This window comes from Rhinolophus hipposideros (assembly GCF_964194185.1).
Source record: "Rhinolophus hipposideros genome assembly, chromosome: 13".
NCBI lineage: Eukaryota > Metazoa > Chordata > Mammalia > Chiroptera > Rhinolophidae > Rhinolophus > Rhinolophus hipposideros.
Genome location: NC_138059.1, coordinates 12,297,260 through 12,321,492, shown reverse-complemented (window position 1 = coordinate 12,321,492; position 24,233 = coordinate 12,297,260). Strand labels below are relative to the sequence as shown.

Genomic DNA, 24,233 nt, shown 5'->3' with positions numbered 1-24,233 from the left:
TTAAAAATGATTTGTGTATCTCATCTAACTCAGCATAACTTGATAGGATGAAGAAATTGGGTATAGAAATCTTAGTGTAATTTTTTAAATTGCTTTTTTCTGAAATAACCTTTAATTTTTATTTTATTTTATACTTTTTGGTCTGACTCTAGGATCTCCTCTTAAACAGTTTTATTAGAAGTTTTTGTTCCATCTTTTTATATCTGGAACAATGTTCCAGGTACCATGTTTACGTCCACTCTTCACTATCCTTTTTAGTGTCGTGAAGACTTGAGCTATATTTTTGCTCTTAACCACTTTTCCCCCTGTGGGTACAAAAGGAGTTTCCCGTAGCTCTACATCTTGGTATTTTTCATACCCTAGATAGTCTGTTCTCTGCTCTTCTTTATGCAGATTGTGTGCCTAATCTGTCCCTTGACTAATAGTTTTGGTACCTTTTATACTTTAGTGGTGAACTTTGTGTATTAAATGTGCTGTTTAGAGACCTTTTAATGATTTTTGTAATTTCTTTATATCTAAAAAAAACTCCTATGGCATTTTTTTCATTGCTCCTTCTCTGTGGGATTTTTACTTTTATAGGGTGGAAATATATTTGAGGTATTCCTTGTTATTAATTGGTGTCTTTTACTTTTAAATTTCCATTCCCTCAATACTTTTAATACTTTGTTAACCCCATTTCTTACTGTGTGTCATCCATTGCCAGTAATTTTTTTATTATGTTCTAGTACACTTTTTTCTTTTCTAGCGCATTTAGGTTGTTTTCCTGATTTTTATTTTTCTCACCCCAACGAGGCTTTTATCAAATACAGCAAGTGGGAAGATCACTTGTACTGTTTATATAGTTGTACTCTTTTTTTTATCACATAGTCGTTCTGGGGAAAGTCTCTGAGTCTGAAGTGTAGTTTTTAAAAACAATTTCTTAGCTACTTTTTAAGAAGCTTCATGTTGATTAAACTTAGTTGGTTGATCTTATTAATTTAATGCAAATCTGATTTAGTTATTTCCCCCCTATAGACCTGTCCTTCCATTTTCTGTGTTGTTTGGGATGTATGTGTGTTTATATATTAAACAGGTGACTGACAGGGTCAGAAGAGCAAGTGTTAAAGTATAAGATCAAGGAAGGCAGCGGTTTTGTTCAGTATGCTATCCTCACATCCGAGACAGATTATAGCGTAATAGGGATTCAGTGAATCCTTGTTGAATGAATTCAAGCTGTGTGTTTAGCAATGGTGAATAGCTTGATGAGAATTAGAGGCATAAAGGTAACCATGGATTGAAGGACTTTTCTGGATGAAGCGGACTATATAGATCTTAGAGTATTTTAAGCATCCTATTTAAATCATACATGGGACATATAACTTAGATAATTGTGTGCCTTCGCATTATTTGGTTGCTAAAATTGTTAGTTTTCTTTGTCGGGGTAATTTCTGTTATCTCAAAGATGTAGTCAAGTGGAAACTTAACTGAGATTGAGGTTAATAAGTTATTTCAGTATTGCCTGGGCAAATTTTTGACTTACTGATTTTTTTTTTTATATCTTAATAAATCTACTGTATGGTTATATATTAGGATAAATGTCCTGATGACAGTATTTGTTGCAAAATTTATTTTCTTTTGGTTTAGGTTCAGAGTACTGGTGAAGGAGAAGCACAGAGATACTTTGACCACGCACTTACCCTGAGAAACACAATACTGTTTCTTCGTCATAATAAGGATCTGGTTGCACAAACCGCACAGCCAGACCAACCCAATTATGGTATGATAAATATCCTTGATTCTGAAGACATGATCCTATGGAACTTTTTTTTAAGAAATTAAACAGGTCATGCTCACTTATTTAATCCTCACGTATTTAATACATCTTGTATAGACAGCATATTGAAGTTTTAACTAGAGCTTCTTTTGTGAATTTCTTTGCTCATCAACTGTTTCTTACCTTATTTTACTTTTCCTCCTCTCTTAGATGTTACTGACATTTGTAGTATTTAAATCTGATTAGTACCTATAAAAAGGGTTGGCGTGTTAATTTGTTTAAATAGCTGGGTGGAATTTGAGAGCAGGTATCAGTTCAGAGGGGTGAACAAATGCCAAAATTTAGTTAATTTAGGAAGCATAAAATTTCAAGAATGAAGTATTCCATTGTATAAACATAATAAATAGCTTCTTATTCAAATGCCGCTGGAATATTTACTGAAGTATTTTTACTTTATAAAGTAACACGAGTAAAAGAAAGTAGTAGTCATTTTAATCTATCAGTGTACTCCAATGTGGCCGTGCCTTAGTGTGCATTCTCAGTTTGGGGATAGCTAGGGAGTTTCCAAACATTGGTTGAACTGATGGTATCATCAACATTTCCAGTTCTGACTCAGCAGGTTCTGAGTTGTGGGATGGCACCCAAGACTGTGTGTTTTTAAAAAGGCACAGTGGCTTGGGCACCAGTGTAAGAGCATTTGGCTCAAGTCCTTGACATTTACAAGAGTTGTGTCTTGGGATGTCATGAATTTTTAGCACCACTATAACATTAATTCCACTCATTCTTTTCATTTACCAGAACGTTCTGTTTTCTAGCCCAAAACCATCAGTTTCTTAGTCGTAACCATTTTTATTCCACTTCTTTCACCAGCATCTGGCTTTCTTCTCAGCTCAATTAAAAAAAACCAGAAAAAATAAGGACAGAGTCAAATGTTACTTCATAAGAATTGTATAGGTGAGAACGAAGATGCTGGGTCGTTTAGCACATTGAGGCAGGACACACTCAATATTTAATGACTCACTTTGGCAGCCTGAACATGTCTGGTTCAGAATTGTAAATCACTATATGCTGGGGCTCTTTCTGAGATTATTCATAAATAGTTAAAACTGAGAATATTATATCACCAAATTCCAAGCAAGAGTCTGAAGCATTAATTAATCAGCATTTGTTGATAGTAACCATTTTTTGGCCACCAAGTATTAGATCATGTTATCTAACAGCGAGTGGCACAGTTTCTGGAACTTTTAGTGACTTATGGAGATAATAGGTTAGAATATTTGAAATATTCTGTTATAGCCATCTTGAAATATATTGTCCTTTTGTGCCCATCTTAGCTCTGAAAATGTTAGAGAATGCTAGTGAGCAGCCAAGTGTAATTCGTTTACAGGTAAAGAAATTGAAGCTTATCTTGGTTAAATCTCCTTCCCATGTAGTCATTAAAGCCTATATGATTAGTAAATGGAAGGGCTGGGACTTAAATCCATGTCTCGAGTTTTTTCCTTTCTTGTGTCCCTTATATTATCTTCTCTTGAACACTAATCTTTTTATTGATTTATTCATAAACAATCTGTTACTTAGTAGTCTGGACTAAACTTTGTTTTTTTAATCACAAATAGTCTAAATAACTTAACTGACCATCACATATGTTAAATGGAAAACCTAAACCTATTGTATGTGGATGCATTTAAATAAAATTCTAGGTTTTAAGTAGTGGTTTAAGTAGTTGACTGTTTCTGGCACTAGTTGGAGCTTTCATTGTTTAGAATAATTGGTGAGGCTCTGAAGTTAAAATGTGGTTGACTCTTCCCCTTAAGACCAAATCTGCAAATATCTGTGAAGTTTCATTCTTTTAACCAGCCTTTCTTAACTGGGGTGCCTCATTAGAACCACAGAACCTCATTAGAAACACAGAAAATGATTTGGCTATTTCTCAATTTTTCTAAAGGTGGTGTATAACTAGTACAATTCTAGATGCTTAGAAAAGAAGGCTATTCATTCCAAGCAAAGAATAACAGGGCATTAGGGCTTAATACTCTCCATGATGAAAAAGGTTTCTTTCTATATAGGTGCTGGATGTGATAACTTAATCTTACTCTTTTTTAAAAAATAAATTCTGGAGTATTGGTGTTTTTAGCATCTTTTTTGAGTAGAAAGGATTTTCTTTTAAAATCACTAATTGTAGTGTGTTTCCTGTAATGCTTGTTATTCACGGTAAAGCAAAAGCCTTAAGATATTACAGAAGCAAGCCTCTGATATATGTGGAAAGGACCGGTTTCTTAGTAATCGTTTGGTTTTAGAAAGCGTGAGGTACTGCTTCAAAATAAAAACAATGTGCAGTTTAACTTTTTTCATTTAATAAGCATAATTTTTTTCAGGTATCTTTGATTTTAAAAAGATGTCTTTCTGCTAGGATCAATACAAGTCAGACATAAAAGCCACTCTGTTATTTGGGCATCTAGTGCTGTGGAGTATTTAGAAATTAAACCACATTTGTAGAAAAGCAATCACGGTTGTAAAATCTTGTTCTAACCACCACCAGCTCTTTAGCCCTCCTTGCTTATCCTTGTATTCATTAAATATTTTCTATACTTGATATTGACAATGTTGACTTTTATCTGAAGGTTAAGAAATCCCCTCACCCTTTTGTGTTTTGGAAAAGGGCTTACTGCAATGACTCATGCTTTCCCCATATAACGTAGATCTAAGTCTCCATGTGCTCCCCTTCCTTCCCTATGACAGGGCCAGACAACTGTCCAGATTCCCTCTGCCTCATAAACAATGAGCTGAACTGCTGGGCTTCGCTAATCAAGCAGAACAAAATGCTTGGTGAAGGTCAACTTTGGTTAAGGTTCTCTGCTTGTTTCAGGCCACTGAACTAGGACCTACCCTCAGCCTGAGCCAGCACACAGCCCTTCCTGTAAAATAGGCTGACTTAATAGCATAAAACTTTCTCTGATCTATTATTCTGTACCCAGTCATTCCATCCTGCTTCCCTGCACCTGATTCTTTCTAGCTCCTGAAGACCTTATAAGCATGATGTTTTTTTTCTATTGCAGTCGTCCCTTCTAATAATAGTTCCTTAAAATGATCCTTGAATAAAGTCTCTCCTCACTAAGGTTTTTTTATCTGACAACATTTTTCCACTCATGACTGTTTTATCATTTGTTTCATTCTTAAATCAAAGTAAATGTGTTTGTACTGGATTTGTTTGTACTTAATCAAACATGGATTTCTCTAGTGTTTATGGAATTTGTTCCCTTCTCTCCTTTTCCTAAGCTCCATGCTGATCTCTCATTTTACTCCAGGCTACACCCTCTGCTCCAGCCAGACTTGTCTTTGAACCATTTCTTGCTCTCCTGCCTCCACCTTGTTTTCCAGGTGTGGGCCAGGTGCTCTTCCTGACGTCTGCATGACTCTTTCCTCTATTAAATCACAGACTCTGGACTTTTTAAAAACATGTTATTTGGAAATATTTTAAATTTATAGAACATTTGTAAGAATAAGAACAGTGTAATTACTTGTAACCTAAAATTTTGGAGCGATTTGCATATAATTTAATTCAGGGTATATTTCTTAAGAATGGGGCTATTCCTTTACATGAGCTCCAGGAGATTTAATATTGATACCGCAATCTACCATTTGTATTCCAGTATATCATTTGACCCAGTGATGTCCTTTATAACATTTCCCCTCTCAGGTACAGGATGTAGTTTAGGATCAGATAACTGCATTTCATTGTCATCTCTCCTTTATCTCCTTTATTCTGGAACAAATCCATAACCATTTTTTGTCTTTTATGATATTCTTATTTTTTAAGAATATAGTCCCTTTTTGTTGGTTTTATAGAAAGTTTCTCAGCTTGGGTGTGTGTGATGTTTCCTTGTGATTAGATTCAGATTATGCAGTCACATCCAGTGTCCTAAGGGTATGGCCCCTGCAGGCATGTGATTCCCACTGCTTCCCACTGGTGATGTTAATTTTGATTACCAGGCAATGCATTTTTTGATTTCTTTAGTGTGTAGTAAACTATTTTCCCCCCACAACTAATAAGCAATACTTTAAGATGCAAATGTCCTACTCCTCATCAATGTTTCCTCCTAGATTTATATAGCTTCCATTGATGATTCTAGCCTGAAGCATTCTTTACTGTGATGGTTGCAAAATGAGCATTTTTTTCCAATTCTAGCACTTTTTCCATGTTTGACAGTTGGGACTAGGCATTCTTTTATAGTTTCCATGTGGATTTATGATTTCCTATTTTTTTGGTGATTTATAGTTATTCCTGTGCCTTGTTTTAGTGCTCTCGTTACCCCAGATTTTGCCAGTGGGATTTCCTTCAAGCTGGCTCTTGTTTCCTTGTGCCATGTCTCCATCTTTAAAAAAAAAACCAAAAAAAAAAACACCAAAAACTTTTAGAGAAATTTTTTTTTACTTTCTGGCAAAATAGTCTGACCTTGTACTTCTGCCCCAGCCCTGGAAGGCTCTTCTAGGAGCCTGGTTTCTTTTACTGGAGTCAGGTATGAAAGACCAAGATCCTGGCACTAGCTATGCTCAAGGCTTCCAGGCCCTTTCAGCAGACCATGCATGTTTTTTTTTTTAGATTCATTCTTGCTTGATATGGGAGGTGGGGTAACCTGATCTTCTGAAGTTTCTCTCAACTTTAAATATCTCTTTTTAGAGAGTAAGTAGGATTGGTATTTTCCAAAAGGATTAAGAATGGGAAAGTTGGAGTTAAAATCCGTTGTATGCTGAGTGAATTCATGGTTTGTGGACCAGCAGTCTAGAGCACATATTTCTAAAGGAGCAACTCTTGTTCCTATGATAAGTTCAGAATAGGGCTGTGATGCTCTTTGTAGGGACTGATAATTGGGGGAGGGAGGGACACAGCTTTCCTGTGGCACTTTAGGCTTCCATAATGTGCCATTGCCCTGGTGTGGCTGGGATTGGAGAGGAAGAAAGATAAAGCAAGCACTCTTTTAGTAGTAGAAGATAGCCTAAAGAAACCCCAGTAGACGGTTATCTTTTTTAGACCAGGGAATAAAGACTAATAGTTTTAAATCTTTAAAGTGTCTTCTTAGTAGTCCCTTAGGAAATTTGTCTCTTGTAGTAGAGATATTCTACCTTAAGTTTTTGTGTGTGATTTTTTTTAAATCTAAAGGCAGTTATCAAAATTTCATCTTAGACGTTTTTGTTTTACATTGTCAGTCTTTCATTTTATGTGTGTGCTTGATCATAATTCAGGTTTTCCTCTGGATCTCTTACGCTGTGAAAGCCTTCTTGGTTTGGACCCTGCAACTTGCAGCAGAGTTCTAAACAAAAATTACACACTACTTGTTTCCATGGCTCCTCTCACGAATGAAATTCGGCCTGTCAGCAGCTGCACGCCTCAGGTAAAGACCCACTCGGAAGATGGCTGCTGCTGTCGTTTCATTCTCCCTCGTGGTGGCTTGAGGAAGAGGTTTAACAGTTTTATTCTGTTGATTCTTAATTTGTAGACACCAAATAATAAAACCACTGACTCAGATGGCAGTTACGTATTTTATGCTGTTATGTTCAATTTGTGAGGTATAATTGGTACATTTTATTTATCTAGTAACTTGTGACACAGTAGATTAAAATTTGCTTCATGAATGCAGTATTTTAAAGAAAATGTTTTTGGATGCTCTAAGAAGGAAGTCTGGATTGCCTTGAGGGTTAAGATAAATTTAATTAGGAAAAATGAAATGTTTTAGAAATGGGGTTTCTAAATGATGCTAAATAAACTGAAAAGACGACTGTACTGGAAAGCTAGAACTCCGATAATCTTTACAATTTACTTGAGAAAATGACTTCCAGTTTTTTACTTTTTAAAAATAAATCAGTTGCGTTGATTTGTGTACTTGGAAAGGACATTGTGGCCTGTACCATTTTCAAAGAGTGGGGGTTATGTTGCTCTTTTTCAGTGTTATCTCCTGCCTGGTTGCCTAGGTGTGCAAGGTTTAATGGTGTAGAAGAAAGGAAGGGATTCTTGTACAAGGTTGATTCTGTTGCCTGTGCTGATCTAGCTGCCTCAGTGAGCACCCCCTCGCCCCCAAATTTTTCCTGTGTTCAACAAGAGTGGTTGTATGTTTGCATTTACCAACCTTTTTTAAAAAAAACAATTCTTTATGTGCCCCTTCTAAACCTACCCCACTACACACTTCTTTCTGTTATTCTTTAACACAACCTCTAGGCGTAGTAGGAATTCAGGAACTGCAAATGAATGGAAAGAATCCCTTCTGTGAGAAATTGGATGTGATTAATAGTAATAAAGAACATTTTGATATGGGGCTTACTTTATGCCAGGTACTATTTTAAACTTTTTTGAGCAACCTTACAATGTCCCTGTGAGGTAGAGATTTTATTGCCCACTGTATTACAAAAGAGCAAAATGAGGCATAGAGAGCCTAAGTAACCTTAAAGCTGAGGGGATGAAGCCAAGTTCAGACCTTGGTTGTCTACTTCAGAGGCCATTCTCCTAATTGCCATGATAAGACGTGCTTTCTCGGTTCCAATATAAAATTTATTTTCATAAGGCTCATAGCAACATTTATATGAGGCATTAGCTGCTTGTAGGACTATACTTGGTCACTTGAGAAATTTGGCTTCCTTAAATAAGTATTGCAACTTTACCTTATCCGTTTTACGATTATAGCATATTGGACCAGCTATCCCAGAAGTCAGTTCTGTCTGGTTTAAACTGTACATTTACCATATCACTGGGCAGGGACCACCATCTCTTCTACTGTCCAAAGGTACAAGACTTCGAAAACTGCCAGAGATATTCCAGGTATGTTATGTCAGGTTTTTGTTGTTTGCTTAATTATTTTTGAAGAGGGTAGAAATTGGTAAGCAGTATTAGAGATAACTTTATTCTTTTCTTTTTTCTAAATGCCGTTTAATATTTTATTCATTTCTTTCCCACAGGGTTATGATCGACTGCTAATAACATCTTGGGGTCATGACCCTGGGGTTGTTCCTACGTCAAATGTGCTCACGATGTTGAATGATGCTTTAACACATTCGGCGGTTTTGATTCAGGTACAGATACTTTATTTCAAATGGTCAATTTTGGATTTTTATTTTAAAGATCATAATTTGTCTAGCTTTCTGCTGAGTTCCAATCAGATGTCAGTAATTTGAAATGTAAAGCTGAAAGCAAGGAATCAGATCTGGGTTTTAGTCCTGGCCTTTGTTTGCAGTGTGGAGTGGGGAGATACAATTCACAGAGCATACAATTCAAAATTTAAATTACACAATTTGGTGGTTTTTAGTATAGTCACAGATATCTACAGTTACCACCGTACTCAATTTTAGATCATTTTCATCATCTCAAAAAGATATCCTGCAGTGTTAGTTCTCAGTCCCCTAAGCCCCCAACTCCCTCTGCCCCAAACATTACTAATCTACTTGCCGTCTCTCTAGAATGCCTGTTCTGGGAATTTCATACACATGGAATCATATAATATGTGGTCTTTTGTGTCTGGCCTCTTTTACATAGCAGAACGTTTTCAAGGTTCATCATGTTATAGCTTGTATCAGTACTGCATTCCTTTTTATGGCAAAAATGGTCCCTTGTATGAATACACCACATTGTATTTATCTAGTCATCATCGATGGACATTTTGAACAGTTGTTTCCACCTTTTGGCTATTATGAATAATAGTAATTGCTGTTATAAACATGCATATACTGGTTTTGTGCGGACATGTTATCAGTAGTCTTGGGTATGTGGCTAGGAGTGGACATGCTGGGTCATGTGATAACTCTGTGTTTAACTCTTTAAGGAACTTCCAGGCTGTTTGCAAAGTGCCTGCACCATTTACAGTCCCATCAGCATTTGGTATTGGTTGGCTTTTTTTATTAGAGCCACCCTAGTGGGTGTGAAGTGGTATCTCACTGTGGTTTTGATTTGTATTTTTCTAAAGACTAAAGATGTTGAGCCTCTTTTCATGTGCTTGTTGAGCTGTGAGACATTTTGAAGATACTCCTCTTCTGTTTAGTTTCCCGTCTGTAAAGTGGAGATGGCAAAATCTATTGTGTAATAAAAAATAATAGTAACAATAGCTGATGGTGAGGTAAGAAACTTACAGGATTATTGAGGGAATGAAGTGAGAATGCACGTGTGAAGTGTGCAGCATACTTTCTGGTACATAGTACGTTCTCAATAAAAGGTTTCATTCATTCATTTAACTAACATCATATGTGCCATATTCTGTGCTAATTAACGTGGATATACAAACGAGACATGTTCCTTGCATTCAAGGAACTTAAGTCTGGTGGGAAAAGTTGCATAAGTAGTCAGTTTCAGTTTTTTGCTGAGTGCTGAATAGAAGTGTATCCAGCGGAAGCACTAAAGAGAGTACTCAGGGGAAAGGCTTAGGGGCAGCTCCTTAGAGAACAGCAGACCCAGCAGGCCAGGCAGAGGGGTCAGCATGAATAAATCTCTGGACAGAGGTGTTTTTTTTAATTTTTCTTCATGGCTGCTTCCCTGGTGCCTAGAGCAGAGCCTGGCCTACAGTATTTGCTCAGTGAGTTTTGCCTGTAGGCCCTGGAGTGTGGTGCCCTGAACCATCTAGCCATAGAGCTTGGACGTTACCCTACAGATTGATGGCAGCCAGTAACCAGTGCCCCGCAGGGCATTACTGTGGTCAGTTGTGTTTTGGGAAGATCACCCTGGAGACTGAAGCAAGAGGACCAATCAGGTTCAGTGCAGGAATCCAGATAAGAGATGAAGGCAGCCTCGGTCGGGGAAGTGGTCATAAGAATTGAAGGGAGGAAATGGATTTCAGAATGACTACAAATATAAAATTAACAGAATTGATCAGATGCTGAGAAGAGAGTACTCAGGGGAAAGGCTTAGAGGAAGGATATGGGCAGAGGAAGAGAATGATTCCTGGGCTGTTCGGCTCGTGAAGGTGGGAGAATGGTGATATCACCACTTGAGAGAATACAGGAGGAAGAGCCAGTTCATGGCAGCTGGTGGTATGTTGTGCTGTAGGCGTGTTGGGTGTTAAGGTTCCTGTGGGACATTTGGGTGGTAGAGAAACCCAGTAGGTAATTGAAAATATCCTGAAATTCAAGTGAGAGGTTGCAGAGGAGACACGGACTTGAGTGTCAGCGTATAATGGTAGTTGAAACCATGAGAGAGGACACGTTAGCCCCCCCAGGGACAGCATGGAGGAGGGGCAGTGGTGGGAGACAATGTCATAGAATGGGTTAGACACGGACTTAAGTCACACTTCTTAGTAATCTTGGGCAAGTTAAATAACCTTCTTGAACTTCAACGACCTCACCTGCAAACAGGAGACAACAAAAGTTCCTATCTTTATAAGGTTGCTGAAAAGCATGACTAAGATGGATAATCTACACACAATGCTTAGTCCTGTGTTTAGCACATAGGATCTCAACAATTGTTAACTCTGATGGTAGTGGTAGTAGAAATGGAGTAGAGGAGAGAGAGGGAGAGAGAATTTTATAGTGTTCGTTAAGGAGTTTTGCTTTTGCTAAAAAAGAGTGCCTCCTTTATTAAATTCTATGGAAAAAATTCACCTTGCTGGAACTTAAAACATAACAGAATTAAGATTTTGATGCAAACCATGCTTTTATTATAACCATCTTGTTTAGGGTTTAAATCATAAATGTGTCTGTGGAGTAGCAGCAGGTGTCCGAAATATATATTCAAGTTGTTATATGAATGAACTATTAGTAAATGAGTGATTTTTCTCTGAAATTATTTTTTTTCTTTTATATAACAGTATCTTGACTTTGAATGATATATGAATCTCTTTTAAAAGGAAAAAAATGTATAGGTTCCCAATGTTAACTTAAATTTTCTATTATAATGAAACTACATATAAATATTAAATTGTGTATGTTTACTATTCTTACATAGCCATAAAACCAAAACAAATTTAGGGATTGAATACAAAAAAACTTTAACAAAATTCAAATGAACAACATGAATTGAATGTAATGGATGAAACTAAATCATAGGAGTGGGGTGGTTATACTCAGATATTTTGAATTTAAGTTTTGAATTGATGTGTATTCATATGATTAAAAAATAAATCACAAATAAACGATGCACAGAGAAACACTGCCTTCTAACACTGTCTACCCAGTTCCCTCTCCCCATCTCTCTCCAAATCAGATAACCAGTTATTAGTTCCCACTGTGCCTTTCTAGAATTTCTTTATGCTTGTGCAGGCAATTACACACTGACATGCCCTGTGCTTTTTTCAATTAGCAATGGGAGATCTTTCCATCTCCGTTCAAAGGAGCTTCTTCTTTCTTATTTGCAGCTGCATTGAAAATACATACATTAATTTTTTTAACCAGTTCCCCTAGTGACAGGCATTTTGGTTGCTTGCGATTATATATAATGTTGCAGCAAGTAATTTTGAATGTATGTCATTCACTACAGATTTTTGAGTTTCATGCCCCTAGTCCATGGTATGCCAGGTGTCTATGGGGACTCTGCCAGCACTTTCCCCACAGAACTACAGCTATCCCTGTGCCCGTTCACTTCATCTCATTCAGTGGCCACTTGACTAACTCCTGATTTGCCTGCTAAATCAGCCTCCTTATTTTTCATTAGCCCATACACTCAATTTGAGACAGATTGCCTCATAGTTTAATATGCACTTAAGATTTGTCTTTGCGTGCGGGAGAAAAATAGAAAATTGTTGAAAGCATTTTGATGGAGTATTAATGCGGAATATGCCATCATGTGGCACAGTCTTTTTTATTGTTTGAATATCTGTTATTAGAAATGTAGGTTCTCATGTACCTCTCAACTTGTGTTTCTTGATGTTTAGGGTCATGGTTTGCATGGGACAGGAGAAACTGTCCACATACCGTTTCCCTTTGATGAGACAGAACTACAAGGAGGTACCTCACTTCTGATTTGTTCTATCAATTTAACCTCTTTATCATTAATCTTTGTCAATAATTTGGGGAAAAACATAGCAAGAAGTAAATGCTTAAAATTTTGAAGTTGTGGGGTCTTACCATTCTGCTTTTAAAGAGTATTGGCAAAAGGCAGTTTCCTGTCATGTGCCTTTTCCCACAAAGAACTAAGAGATAAAGACTCCCTCAGGACCTGTGAAGGAATACTTCGTCTTGGAGATGAAGAGAATAAGTAGGTACCTGTCTAGGTGGAAAACTAGGTGTTCATTTCCTTTTATTTATTTATTTGGAGGTTGGGGGAGAAGACAAGGCATAGGGAAGGTTTTATGCTTAAAAAGTTGATTTTTTTTTTTTTTTTTTACCCCCCAGTTTTCACTCAGAGGCTTTTAAAAGTAATTTAGAAATGGATGCTAATGAAAGTTTGCATACTACTTCACAGTTTACAGAGCACTTGCATGTATTTCCTGTTTCAGCATTTATTTTTGCTGTTGGGATTTGAGTGGATTGCAGAGTCTGAGCTAAATTAAGCTGGTTAGAATCAAGGGTGGAAAGCTCTACAGTATTTGATGAAAGATGCTCAGAGAATTTCTGTAAAAGCGAATTCATTTTTCCTTTTGTCTAATATAGAAGATATTTTTCCTCTGTTGAATATTAAGAAAGTGTATATATTCAGAAGAAAAATACTATCTGATTAAAACTTAGTGTATATTTATATAGCACTTGTGTTTCCTGTTCTATGCAAAACTGCTGTTCTGTGATCTGTTTCTCTGGTTTTTAGAGCCATGTTGCTTAGATTTCAAGAGAGCAGTGAATGGTACAAGTAACTGAACTTGTGTTAACTCATATAAGAATTTACTGCTCTTTCAAAATGTTGGTCACCACTGCTTTGCCCCCAAAGTAGGGAAAAGAAGAAGATTTTCATAAATATCTTTTTCCTTTTCACATGGCTAGACTGCAGAAGCAACCCATTTGAAATTAAGTGTTCTGCTTTGGCTGTTGTGTGTAAATATGTACAATATTTGGAGAAGAGAATCTTCTCAACCAAAAAATAGCCACACATTTCAGAAATAAGTATTTCTCTGCAACTGAACAGAGAATTGCTGTTTAATCGTCTGATACTTTATATATTCTATGGGGAAAAAATAATTGTTCACCTGAAGATACAACGTAGTGACAACAGGATCTTAGAAATCTCAAGAACTGATTGATAGATCTCTTGCCTTAGGAGATTATTTTTTGAATTATAAAAAAGAAATCTTCATACTTGGGTATAGAGCATCTTTTCTTTTTTTTTAATAAGTTCACATTTTTTTTAGAATTTGAGCTAATAATACTGAAATAATTTATTAGGAATATAATTTCAGATATATTGTTAGCTTCAGTTTCAATAAGAGTAAATGTACTTTCCTTAAATTAAAAAATACATAATGTGTATATAATACATTTCCTGGTAGAAGCCCACCAGGTAGGTATTTGAAAATAGAACCACAAAGAGAAGCATAGAGAATCTGCTTCTGACTGGCTATGTTTGCTTACTTAGCAGGTAATTTGTTCTGATACAACAAATACCTACTGAAAGCTAAACGTATGTTGTATGTGTACAGCTTCCTTTTTCATTGACAGATATTTGGTCACTGGAATCAGTCTTGATAGATTAAAATATAAAGATAGTTCTAGGAATTGTATAATATGAGAAAAGTAAGTATATTTCAGTTTTTCATGTCGTGTTATTTTATAAAACTGTTCACTTATAATTTGATGTCAATTCTTTGTTCGTAGAGTTTACTCGTGTCAATATGGGTGTTCATAAAGCATTGCAAATATTAAGGAACAAAGTGGACTTGCAGCATTTTTGTGGCTATATCACCATGTTGAATGCCTCGAGCCAACTCGCAAACAGAAAACTCAGTGATGCTTCAGATGAGAGAGGTTAGCCAATAGTTGGGTTCTTTGAATGAAGATAATTGATACTGAGTTTATCACAATCTTAATATTTAAAAAGCAGGGAAACCTTTGTCAGGGTGTTGAATTATTTAATACTTACTGTTTTTTTCGCTGAAGAATGAGAAAATATTCTGTGACATCATTTGGACAAATATCAGTTGTTCAGTGGAGAAGATACTAAGAGTATAACTAAAGAAGTGATGTGATCCTGGGGTTGGAATACATAATGCTTATTAGGTTTTAGCCTTTTGTTGTCTTATCTATGTTTATAGACTTTATATTAAGCTCCTTTATGGGGTGATGGTGTCACAGTTTTAGTTTCTTTGTAAAAATGTTTCCAAAATAGAATTAACAGTTTTTCCCTTTTATACTTTTTCTTTCTGTCAAAGATACCATTGTCTCAGTTACCCAGGCTTACAATTGTATCTTTGTCTCGTCCTCCTTTTTCCACTCTGTCTAGCGAGTTTCCAAATTCTGTGAAATAGTCTTTAGAAATGTCTCTCATATCAGTTTCTTCTCTCTCTCTTTTAATTCTCTATAACTGCCATTCTAGTTAGAGTGTTGGTTCTTTAAACATGTATTGTTGTAGTCATTTCCTGCTTAGCCTTCTGTCTTCGTTCTTTTTTTTTAATCTCTAATCTGTCCTGCATGTTGACAACAGCTAATTTTCCTTAAATATATTTTTCTTTCTTTTGAATTAAATTTTTTTTTTCTTCAAATCAATGTTTCATGCTTACTCATTGTTTCTGCTCTGACATAATTTTGGCTTGAATGTGGCTTTGGTTGCCATGGTGCCAGCTCTGGTCCATAACTCTAAGAAACCTTTCAATTCAAGTGTTGATTAACTGTATTCCCTGAGCCTCTTAGTTTGAAATCCTGAGAAAATACTGATTGCTAGCCATCCAATGATTGAATTGGCTCTTTTTGAGTTAGGTATCCACTGCTGGTCCATTTACCTTTGGCCAGAGAATTTGTGTAACTTTTTAACGGTTTAGTGCCAAGTATTACAGGGGCATTTTCCAGAGAAGAGGGCTATGGGTTAGGCAGTCATTTCAAAGCATGTGTGCCACAGCTGTCATTTTATTTCATTCATTCCACAAACCTTTATGGACTGCCTGATAGGTACTGCAGATATTTAAAATTTTAAGACCTAAGGAATAAATAGCTTAGTAAGGGAGATAAGTTTAAGTGAATCAGCCTACTGTGCAGTGTTAAAAGACTGAGATAGGGTCTGCTTCAGCTTAAAGGGCTGAAGTAGGACAGAGAAGGCCGCCTTGTATGTCAGCGCAACTGAGCTATGAGAGAAAGCCTCTTAGAGAAGGTAAGATTTGAACTGAATTTTGAGATGAGGCGTTACCTACATAAAAGGTGACTGTTGTTTATTTGGAGATACCGGGAATAGAGTAGTTTGTGTTGGCCAAAGGAAAGGATTTATTGGGCGGTAGTAGAAGACGAGAGTAGAGAAATAGGTAAGATCTAAGAGGCTCTTATGTGCTGAAAGATATAGGAAGTCAGTAAAGAATTTTGAAGAGGAATAATATAATCAGATTGCATATTTTCATGGTGATAGAAATGACTTTAGTAATCATCTAACTGAAAGTCTGAATTTGTGTTCTGCCTTTAGAATCCTTGTTTCTTAGGCCAGCGTTTTACAAGCCCAGCACTATATTTGAGCTGGATGGTTCTCTGTTCTGGGGCTGTCCTGTGCCTTGCGGCATGGGTACCATCCCTGTCATCAGTAGCATCCCTGTCCCTATTCATGACAGCCAAACCAGACATTGCCTAATGTCCCTTGGGGGACAAAATTGTCCCCCAGTTGAGAACCACTGCTTTAGGCTATTCATTGTTTTCCATTGTCATTTCTGTTGTATAAAGTCCTCTTTCATGTGAGAAATGATTTATTGACAATTTATACCAACTACTAGAATCCTGATAATGTGTATGTCCTTTAATTATAAGGAGAACCTGATTTGGCTTCTGGCTCAGATGTAAATGGGAGTACAGAGTCATTTGAAATGGTCATTGAGGAAGCAACTATAGATTCAGCAACTAAGCAAAACTCGGGTATGCTTTTAAAACTTATTTGCAATTTTAGACAATTTCTGAGGTTTCACTCTTTTGTTAATCCATTTGGATGTCATTTGTCTGCTCTTACTATCCATAATGGACCTTTTAATAAGTATGTTCTAGGAAACATTTTTATGTATTTATAATAATAATTAAAGTATACAAATAGGACCTGAGAATAATGACTTAAGTTTCATTTTTCCTGTGTTAAATATTTTGGTTAATTCTCTCATCTTATAGACATCTTGCAATTTTGGTAAAAGGCCACTTTGAGCACCTGATGAAAACTACTGCTTTCTCCTCAGAAGCATGGACATGCTAAAAAACATTCTTTCCTATTTCAGAGATTCACTGACCCCCCCACCCCCAGTCCTCTCCCCTGCTAAGCCCATTGGTGGATGTCAGTGGGGGAGGAGTCTGTGAAAATCTCTGGACCTCAGTTAAGAAACCCTGATCAGTCATTGTGTATATAAATATATATACATGTGATTAATAAGTTTATATATTCTTTTGTAGTTGCCACAGCAGAAGCAGATTGGGTTCCTCTCGAGCTGTGCTTTGGAATTCCACTGTTTAGTTCTGAATTAAACCAGAAAGTTTGTAGAAAAATTGCCACACATCGCCTTTGCAGGAAAGAGAGGTGAGGGTTTATATTCATTGTCATCTTTTCGTCTATGAGACTTTTAAGCTCTCAGAAATAGTTGCTGTGTCTTACTTTTATTCCACATGTGAACATAGTAATTGCCTGTGTATATTTGTTTGTTGAATAAAGGTTGCTAGTTTAAGGGTTCTGCTATTTCAAAATTAAATTTCAGTACCTCAGAAATCAGGCACATGCAAACATTTTAGGCACATATTTTGATTAATTATAGTTATATTAGTTACCCAGGTTTGATGAGGGTGTGGTAAAATAGGAATGCTTATGTGAGAGCCTGAACCTAGGTTTTTGGTTTTTTTTTGTATAGAGAATTTCTCGTGTGGACTTCTCTTACTCTTAACATACACACACCCGAGTTATGTTATGTTATGTTAATAGTGGTTTATCTTGTGGTGAAATTATGGCTGACTTTCTCAATTTTCCTCAGTTTCCACATTTTCTAAAATGAGCATGTTTTACTTATCAGAAATGACATAGGTTTTATCTCCTGTGCCAACTCTTATCCCTTGGTAGTGGCTGCCAAGAGGCAGTATTGTAAAAGTACTGAGACTATCTGGGTTAGAAAAGAGTATCATTGAATCTGATTGTTATAGAAGGTGGCTTGGAGAAGTGATATCTGCGGATCTCCCTGACTTATTTAGGAATAAAGAGTTGGATAATAAATAATTCATTTAATTGGCTTAATGTAGCTTATATCAGAACATTAAAAGTACTCAATTGACAAGTAATTTTAACAACTATCCTCTGAAAATAAAATAACAGACATGAATAAAAACACTGTACAGCTTTAAAGATTGCTACCATAATTGTTAACAATTTACATATTTGAAAAATATTTAATTTGGTGGGTTGATATATGTTAAATCTGTCAGACTTTTTATTGGAATGTATTTTAAAATTAATTTGAGTATTTGAAGTTTCTATCATAATTGCCATTCCTCAAAGTGAATAAATTTTCATTTAAAAAGTTTTCTTTTTTTTTTAAGCTTAACATTTATATTCACTAATAGTTTAAACTTTTTTAACGATAATTTTTCAATTTTGGTTGTACATGATGTTATTTCTGAATGGTCTTTTTATGCATTATTAACTTCCTATCATTAGAAGAGGCAGAAATTTCATTGACGGGAACCATTTAAATTGTTTTAAAATTTTTTAATGTGTTTATTTAGGATGTATATGCAAATATAAATGCATTTAAACTGCTAAAATTAAACTATTGTGAGATACTAGTTTATGTCATATTTGTCCTAAACTCCTTCTCCTTTTTTTCAGCCTTCAAAACCTCTTACATTCCAGTAGAAAACTCTCTCTGCAAGTCCTTAACTTTGTTCACTCATTCCAGGTAACAAAAACCAAAAGATCCAAATAGTATCTGTATAGAGCTTTACAGTGTGACAAACACGTGTTTGTTTTGAGTCCCCACGGCAGTAAAACATGAAATAAGCATTAATTTAAATGTATAAAGGCGGACGCTGAGATTCAGGTAGTTAATGGACTTGCACATGGTTTCACTGGCCAGGTATTCAGGGTCTAAAGCTTGGACGCTTTGTTCTCTGCCAGTGGTTCATCCAACAGTAACGTGCTGAGTGTCTCATGCATCATACTCAGTGCTGGTTCTCGGGCCTGGTCCACTGCAGTCGTAACTGCACTGAGTCTCCACTGCTGAGAGCGCTTGTCTGTTGTGGTCATGGAATCCAGTGCTCTAGACCTTTTGTCCCCCCGTCTGTCCATTTATCTCCCCAGCCCCCAACCCCACCAAGCAAAGAAAGGATACCCTTGATTTATAGATAAACTTTTAGAATGGAATGTTTCTGTTCAGAATATCTGATCCAACATTATGAAATCAATATTTTGGAGTTTTGTTTCATTCATTCTTTCAGTAAATACTCGTGTCTACTCTATGCCAGACCCTGTAGCGGGTGCTGGGGGAACAGTAATGTCTGAGACACTAATGGAGCTTATAGTGTCATGTGAGACACTAGTCAAGTTAACGCTGAAACACATAAGTAATTACAGATTTCAGTAAGTACTTCGAAGGAACCAGACTCTTCCAAATCTAAATCCAAAGGTAGACCTAATTTAAATAGCTGGAGATGATATATAAGCTGAAACCGAAAGGATGGAAAAGAGTATTCCAGGCAGAGCTTAGTGGGTAATAAAGGTCCTGTGACAGGAAAGCACTTGATGTGCAAGAAAACAGAAGTTCGGTGTGGCAGAAGCCTCATGGAAAGGGTAGTGGCAGAGGGCAGGGGAGGGCCTTCTCTAGTATATTAAAGAATTTGAATTTTGTGCTAATTGCAAAAAGAAACTATAAATGGCTTTCAAAGAGGGAATGACATTTCTGGCTGTTTTGAAAGATTAGTTACTGTTTAGAGACTAGATTAAAAACGGACAAACCTAGAAGCAAGATCGTTTTGGAGACTATTGTAAATAACCCAAGTGAAAGATGTTGGTAACTGAGCACCCTTTTTCATTTAAAAAAACAAATTTTGCGTTTATCTATAATAAAGGTTTGTTTATTACACATGCATGCTATTATACCAATAAATTATGTATATTATAAAATACACAAAAATAGAAATTTTAAAAAGATGCAATAAATAGAGGATTTCTAAAATTTTTGTAGTACCATACCCCACTTTGGAGTGAGTACCCCACTTTGGAGACCATAGCTTAGACTATATGGTGGTGGCTGTGGTGAATGAGTGAGTTAAACTAATCTGGGATACACGTTGGAGGTAGATTGACACAACTTGGTGATTATGTCAGTGTGAGGAAAAGATTGTGGGTGTGGTATGGAAGGGAAGAATCCAGAATGATTCTTGCATTTCTGACCAGCTTGATGTGGGGAGTAGGGACGGCTGGGGAAGAACAGGTGTGGGAAAGGACAAGAGTTTAGTTATGGACGTGGTGCATGTGGAACAAATGGTGTGGCATCCAAGAGCAGATGGCAGGTGGATGTTTGAGCCCCGAGTTCTGGGGAGAGCTCTGTGCTGAATATGAATTTGAGAGCCCTGGGGGCGGACAGGTTGTTCTGATGCTTCATGTTGTATGAGGGTTTTTAGAGATTGTCTAAGAATTAACTTTTTCTTATCCCATAGGCTCATGGCCTATTATTTCTCTTTATTTCACAGCACTAATAATACAAGTCTGACTTGTGTTAGTTGTTTTGTAGATTCTGATACCTGTCGTTCATTATTTTGGGTTTTTGAGGTGGGTCTTTGCATGTCCTGTAGTGCTTTGCATTCCACAAACATTTCTCAGGTAGTCAAGGCCTGTATTTCTCATCAGCTGTGTTAAGTGGTTTGGTACACTGTGGACTATAGAATGTTTCTCTTGTTTCTTCATCTTCTAGGAAGGTGCTTCAACACTGGATATTCACACAGAGGCCAGTTTTTCAAGTTTGCTTTCACAATCGTCCTGTGCCGATTTGGGAGTTCCACTTCCCGCCAAGAACTTAATATTTAAAGATGGCATCTTGTCAGAGTGGAGTGGACGGTCACCTTCCTCACTTCTTATTGCTAACCTCCATTTGCAATAATTTGGTTACACCATTTGTTGCTCACACTTTCTGCCTTTTTTTCTTTCTTAAAGTTAGCTTTATATGGTGCCAGCCACTAAAAAGCATCCTGCTGCTGCAGTGCAAGTCATGCTTAACTGATGTTAAAAGTTGGGGGAATATGTTCATGTTTTTGAAGTTTTCCTCATCATTGCACCTCCTAATGCAACAAAGAGCTTTTTAGCAGTCTGCGCTGTATTTTTTACCTTGAGACAATCTGCATTTCTTTTATAAAACCGAGGATATACTTTATAGGCTTTATGATGACTGTTATGTTTATAAGCAGTCCCTATGACTATTGCAATGGTAATTTTATATGTTAGTTTATCAAACATAAATCTTGTTTAATTTTATATTTTGTTACCTACTCTTTAGGGGATCATGGGAAGAGGTGGAGCTCTTCCTCTGCAAAGGCTCCTAGGTACTTACCGTAGCAAAACGATAAAACAGTGAACATTCACAGATGATGTGATGGGGCATTAGGAATTCCTGTGGATGTCTGTAAATTATGTATATCAGTGAACATTGTTGAAGGTATGTAAATCAGCACACTTATGTATAAACTTAACCTTGATTTATAAGATCTTCACTCAGACTCTGACATCTCATGAGAAGCTTTGGAAAACATTCTATTTTTAAACAACATTTCTATGTGGACTTCTGTTGTCACTCACTTTGGGCTTTATATTTTCATAGAGTCTTTATAGAAAAATAGAATTTATTTTCCACTCTCGTAGCTGTGGCTGCTGCACGTTTTCACCATGATTTGATTTTTGTTTAGTGGCTTTACCAATGAATTGTTAGAAAATTGAATTTGATGTGTTCAAACCAAGGATTGTGATTTTAGGTGACAATGATGTAATAGAAGCACTAAGGCTATGTCTTCTGATCAAAATACTTGATTGAAAAATCTACTTTGAAGACATATTCTTAGGCAATTTGGATCTTAAATTTATGTGAATAATTTTGGAGAAAATGATAAAAATTGAGTAATTTCAAAATGTTTCTTGAGTCATTGATTCTTTTAGTGTCTCAAATGTTAATTAGAATAACTGGAATCACTTTTTAGATTTTTCAAGTTACCTTGGGAAGTTTGTGCAGTGTTATAGTTTAGTTTAGCTCTACTGATAGGATAACGGTTTGCTAGTTTAAAACTGTTAACCAAACTAACTGTTCAAGCAACATATATCTAAAACACTTAAAGCATTAGAAAATTTGGGAATGTTATAACCTAAACGTTTTTGCTGATAATTTTTGTTATTTATAGAACTGATATTTGTGGATTTCACACACTTCTGGACTATATGCCTTTTAAAAAAAAAACTGTTGACATAACCATGCATCCAATCCCATGGCCTGCCTATAGAATTGGACATTTTGAAGCAGATCACCTGTGGCACAGCCAGTGGCTGTGTTTGGGGCAAGTGCAGTAATGTTTAGTTTTTTACTTTCTCTCATATGGGGTAGAAACCAGTGTATGTTATGTTTGTCTACAAAAAGAAAAATACATACTAATACTAAAATAATTTCTTATGACTGTGAACCACTCATTTACTTTTCCAATAGCTGATACTGTACATTCCTAGTGCTATTAGGTACGTATGTAATTTTTATAGGTTTTCAACTGGAAGTTGTAAGTATTTCATTTGATCAGGACTTTAATCTCATTTTCATTTGCTTTGTCTGAATTGACTGTAGTTATTTTATTTATTCCTGTATTACTGTCAGCCTACATTAATGTAAGCCTACTAATGTAGTGACGTGTACACTAATAAAGAATCAAATACTTGTAGTTGTTGGCAGTGAACCCAGTTGGTGGTGAATTTAAAACTTAAAATATGGGAGTGATTTGCTACTCCATTTCCTTGAAGAGATAGTAGAGGGAGAAACAGAACCTAATAATGATCATGAATTTTAAGGAAAATCCTGAAAAAGCATGTGGCCAGCTCTGGTTTATCCTGTGCGTGAGGAAAGATTCTTATTTCAGCTGAAGACCTCTCCTACTTTTAAGGAGGGATAATCTGCATTTTTAGAGCTGTTAGCAAAATTCAAAGGCTGCCTTTTGTTTCGCTTTATGAATTTGGTTTGTTTCATTCATACATTAACTCATGTAAAAATGCATCAACAAAAAGGTAAATTTAAAATACAGACTTTATTATTTGCCAAAGAAGACTTGTGAAAGAATTTCTATCCCGTTATTTGACGTAATTTCATTGGCTTTTGTTTGAAGTAATTTCAATGGCTTTTGCTACCTCCCTTCTCTTTCCCCCCTTATTGTTTAACTTAAACCATGACAAACATTCCTTAGAAACCAAGAGAAAAAAGAAATATGAAAAAGGACACAGAACTTAGTATCATACAATTTCACCTCTTAAGTGGGTCTAAATAAATGTAACTTGATGTTATTAAAAAATATGATCATCTGATTTCCTGGATTTCTTTCTTTTTAAATATGTAATCAGATGATTTAGTGGTGTTTTTTTTTTTTTTTGAATATCGGTTTCTTTTATTTGATGATTTTAGTTTTCTCTGCCTTTCATCTTTTTCTTTTATGTTCAGTGTTTCAAAGACCGTTTGTATTTAAAGATTTTAAAGTACCAAAACTGTAAGTACAGTGGATTGTTTTCTGGTATGTTGTTAATATTATACAATGAAATGTATAAAGTGTTGTCAATTTGATTATTGACACATATAATATGTTTACAAATAAACTGTGGTGTTGATCAAATGACTGAGAATGTGTATAATCTTCTGTAAGTCTCTTTCTTAATTTTAAATACAGCCATGCTGCTGCAGCTTTCCTATACATTTTTTTAAACAACTTTTTCTATTTTATAATAATTTCACATTTACAGAAAAGTTACAATTATAGTTCAGGGATGTTCCCTGTACCCTTTCCAAGCTTCCCCTACTTTTAACACTTTAGGTAAACTATGGCACATCTGTCAAAATTCAGAGATTAACATTGATACAATACTGTTTATTAACCTACAGACTTTCTTTGGTGTTCACTGGTTTTTCCATTAAGCATGCAGCTCAGGATACCACATGGCATCTGTTTCCTCATTAATGCCTTCTTAGTCTTCTCCAACCTGCCAGTTACTCAGTCTCTCATGACCTTGATGCTAGGAAGGACACTGCTTGGTTATTTTCTAGGCTGTCCCTCAAGGTGGGTTTGTCTAATGTTCTCTTGGGATTAGATTTGAGGCGATGGAAGGACAGCACAGAGGTGACAGTGCCCTTCCACACTGGGGATTACATGATGTCAGGAAGCATTACTTGTGATGTTCTTTCATTGGTTTAAGGTGGTGGCTACTAGG

The 24,233-nt window shown here is 36.1% G+C and overlaps 1 protein-coding gene across 1 annotated transcript in view; it reads left to right on the top strand.

Annotated features, from left to right (window-relative positions):
• Positions 1-23,644, top strand: part of FAM91A1 (family with sequence similarity 91 member A1) — a 42,568-nt gene extending 18,924 nt beyond the window's left edge. Inside the window, exons 15-24 of the mRNA XM_081070854.1 lie at positions 1,624-1,756; positions 6,995-7,143; positions 8,427-8,561; positions 8,699-8,812; positions 12,592-12,664; positions 14,462-14,611; positions 16,586-16,690; positions 17,210-17,333; positions 18,627-18,696; positions 20,710-23,644. Coding sequence (XP_080926980.1) covers positions 1,624-1,756; positions 6,995-7,143; positions 8,427-8,561; positions 8,699-8,812; positions 12,592-12,664; positions 14,462-14,611; positions 16,586-16,690; positions 17,210-17,333; positions 18,627-18,696; positions 20,710-20,895 — 1,239 coding nt within the window. The 3' untranslated portion in view covers positions 20,896-23,644. The remainder of the gene's footprint in view (positions 1-1,623; positions 1,757-6,994; positions 7,144-8,426; positions 8,562-8,698; positions 8,813-12,591; positions 12,665-14,461; positions 14,612-16,585; positions 16,691-17,209; positions 17,334-18,626; positions 18,697-20,709) is intronic.
• Positions 23,645-24,233: the final 589 nt, after the last annotated feature.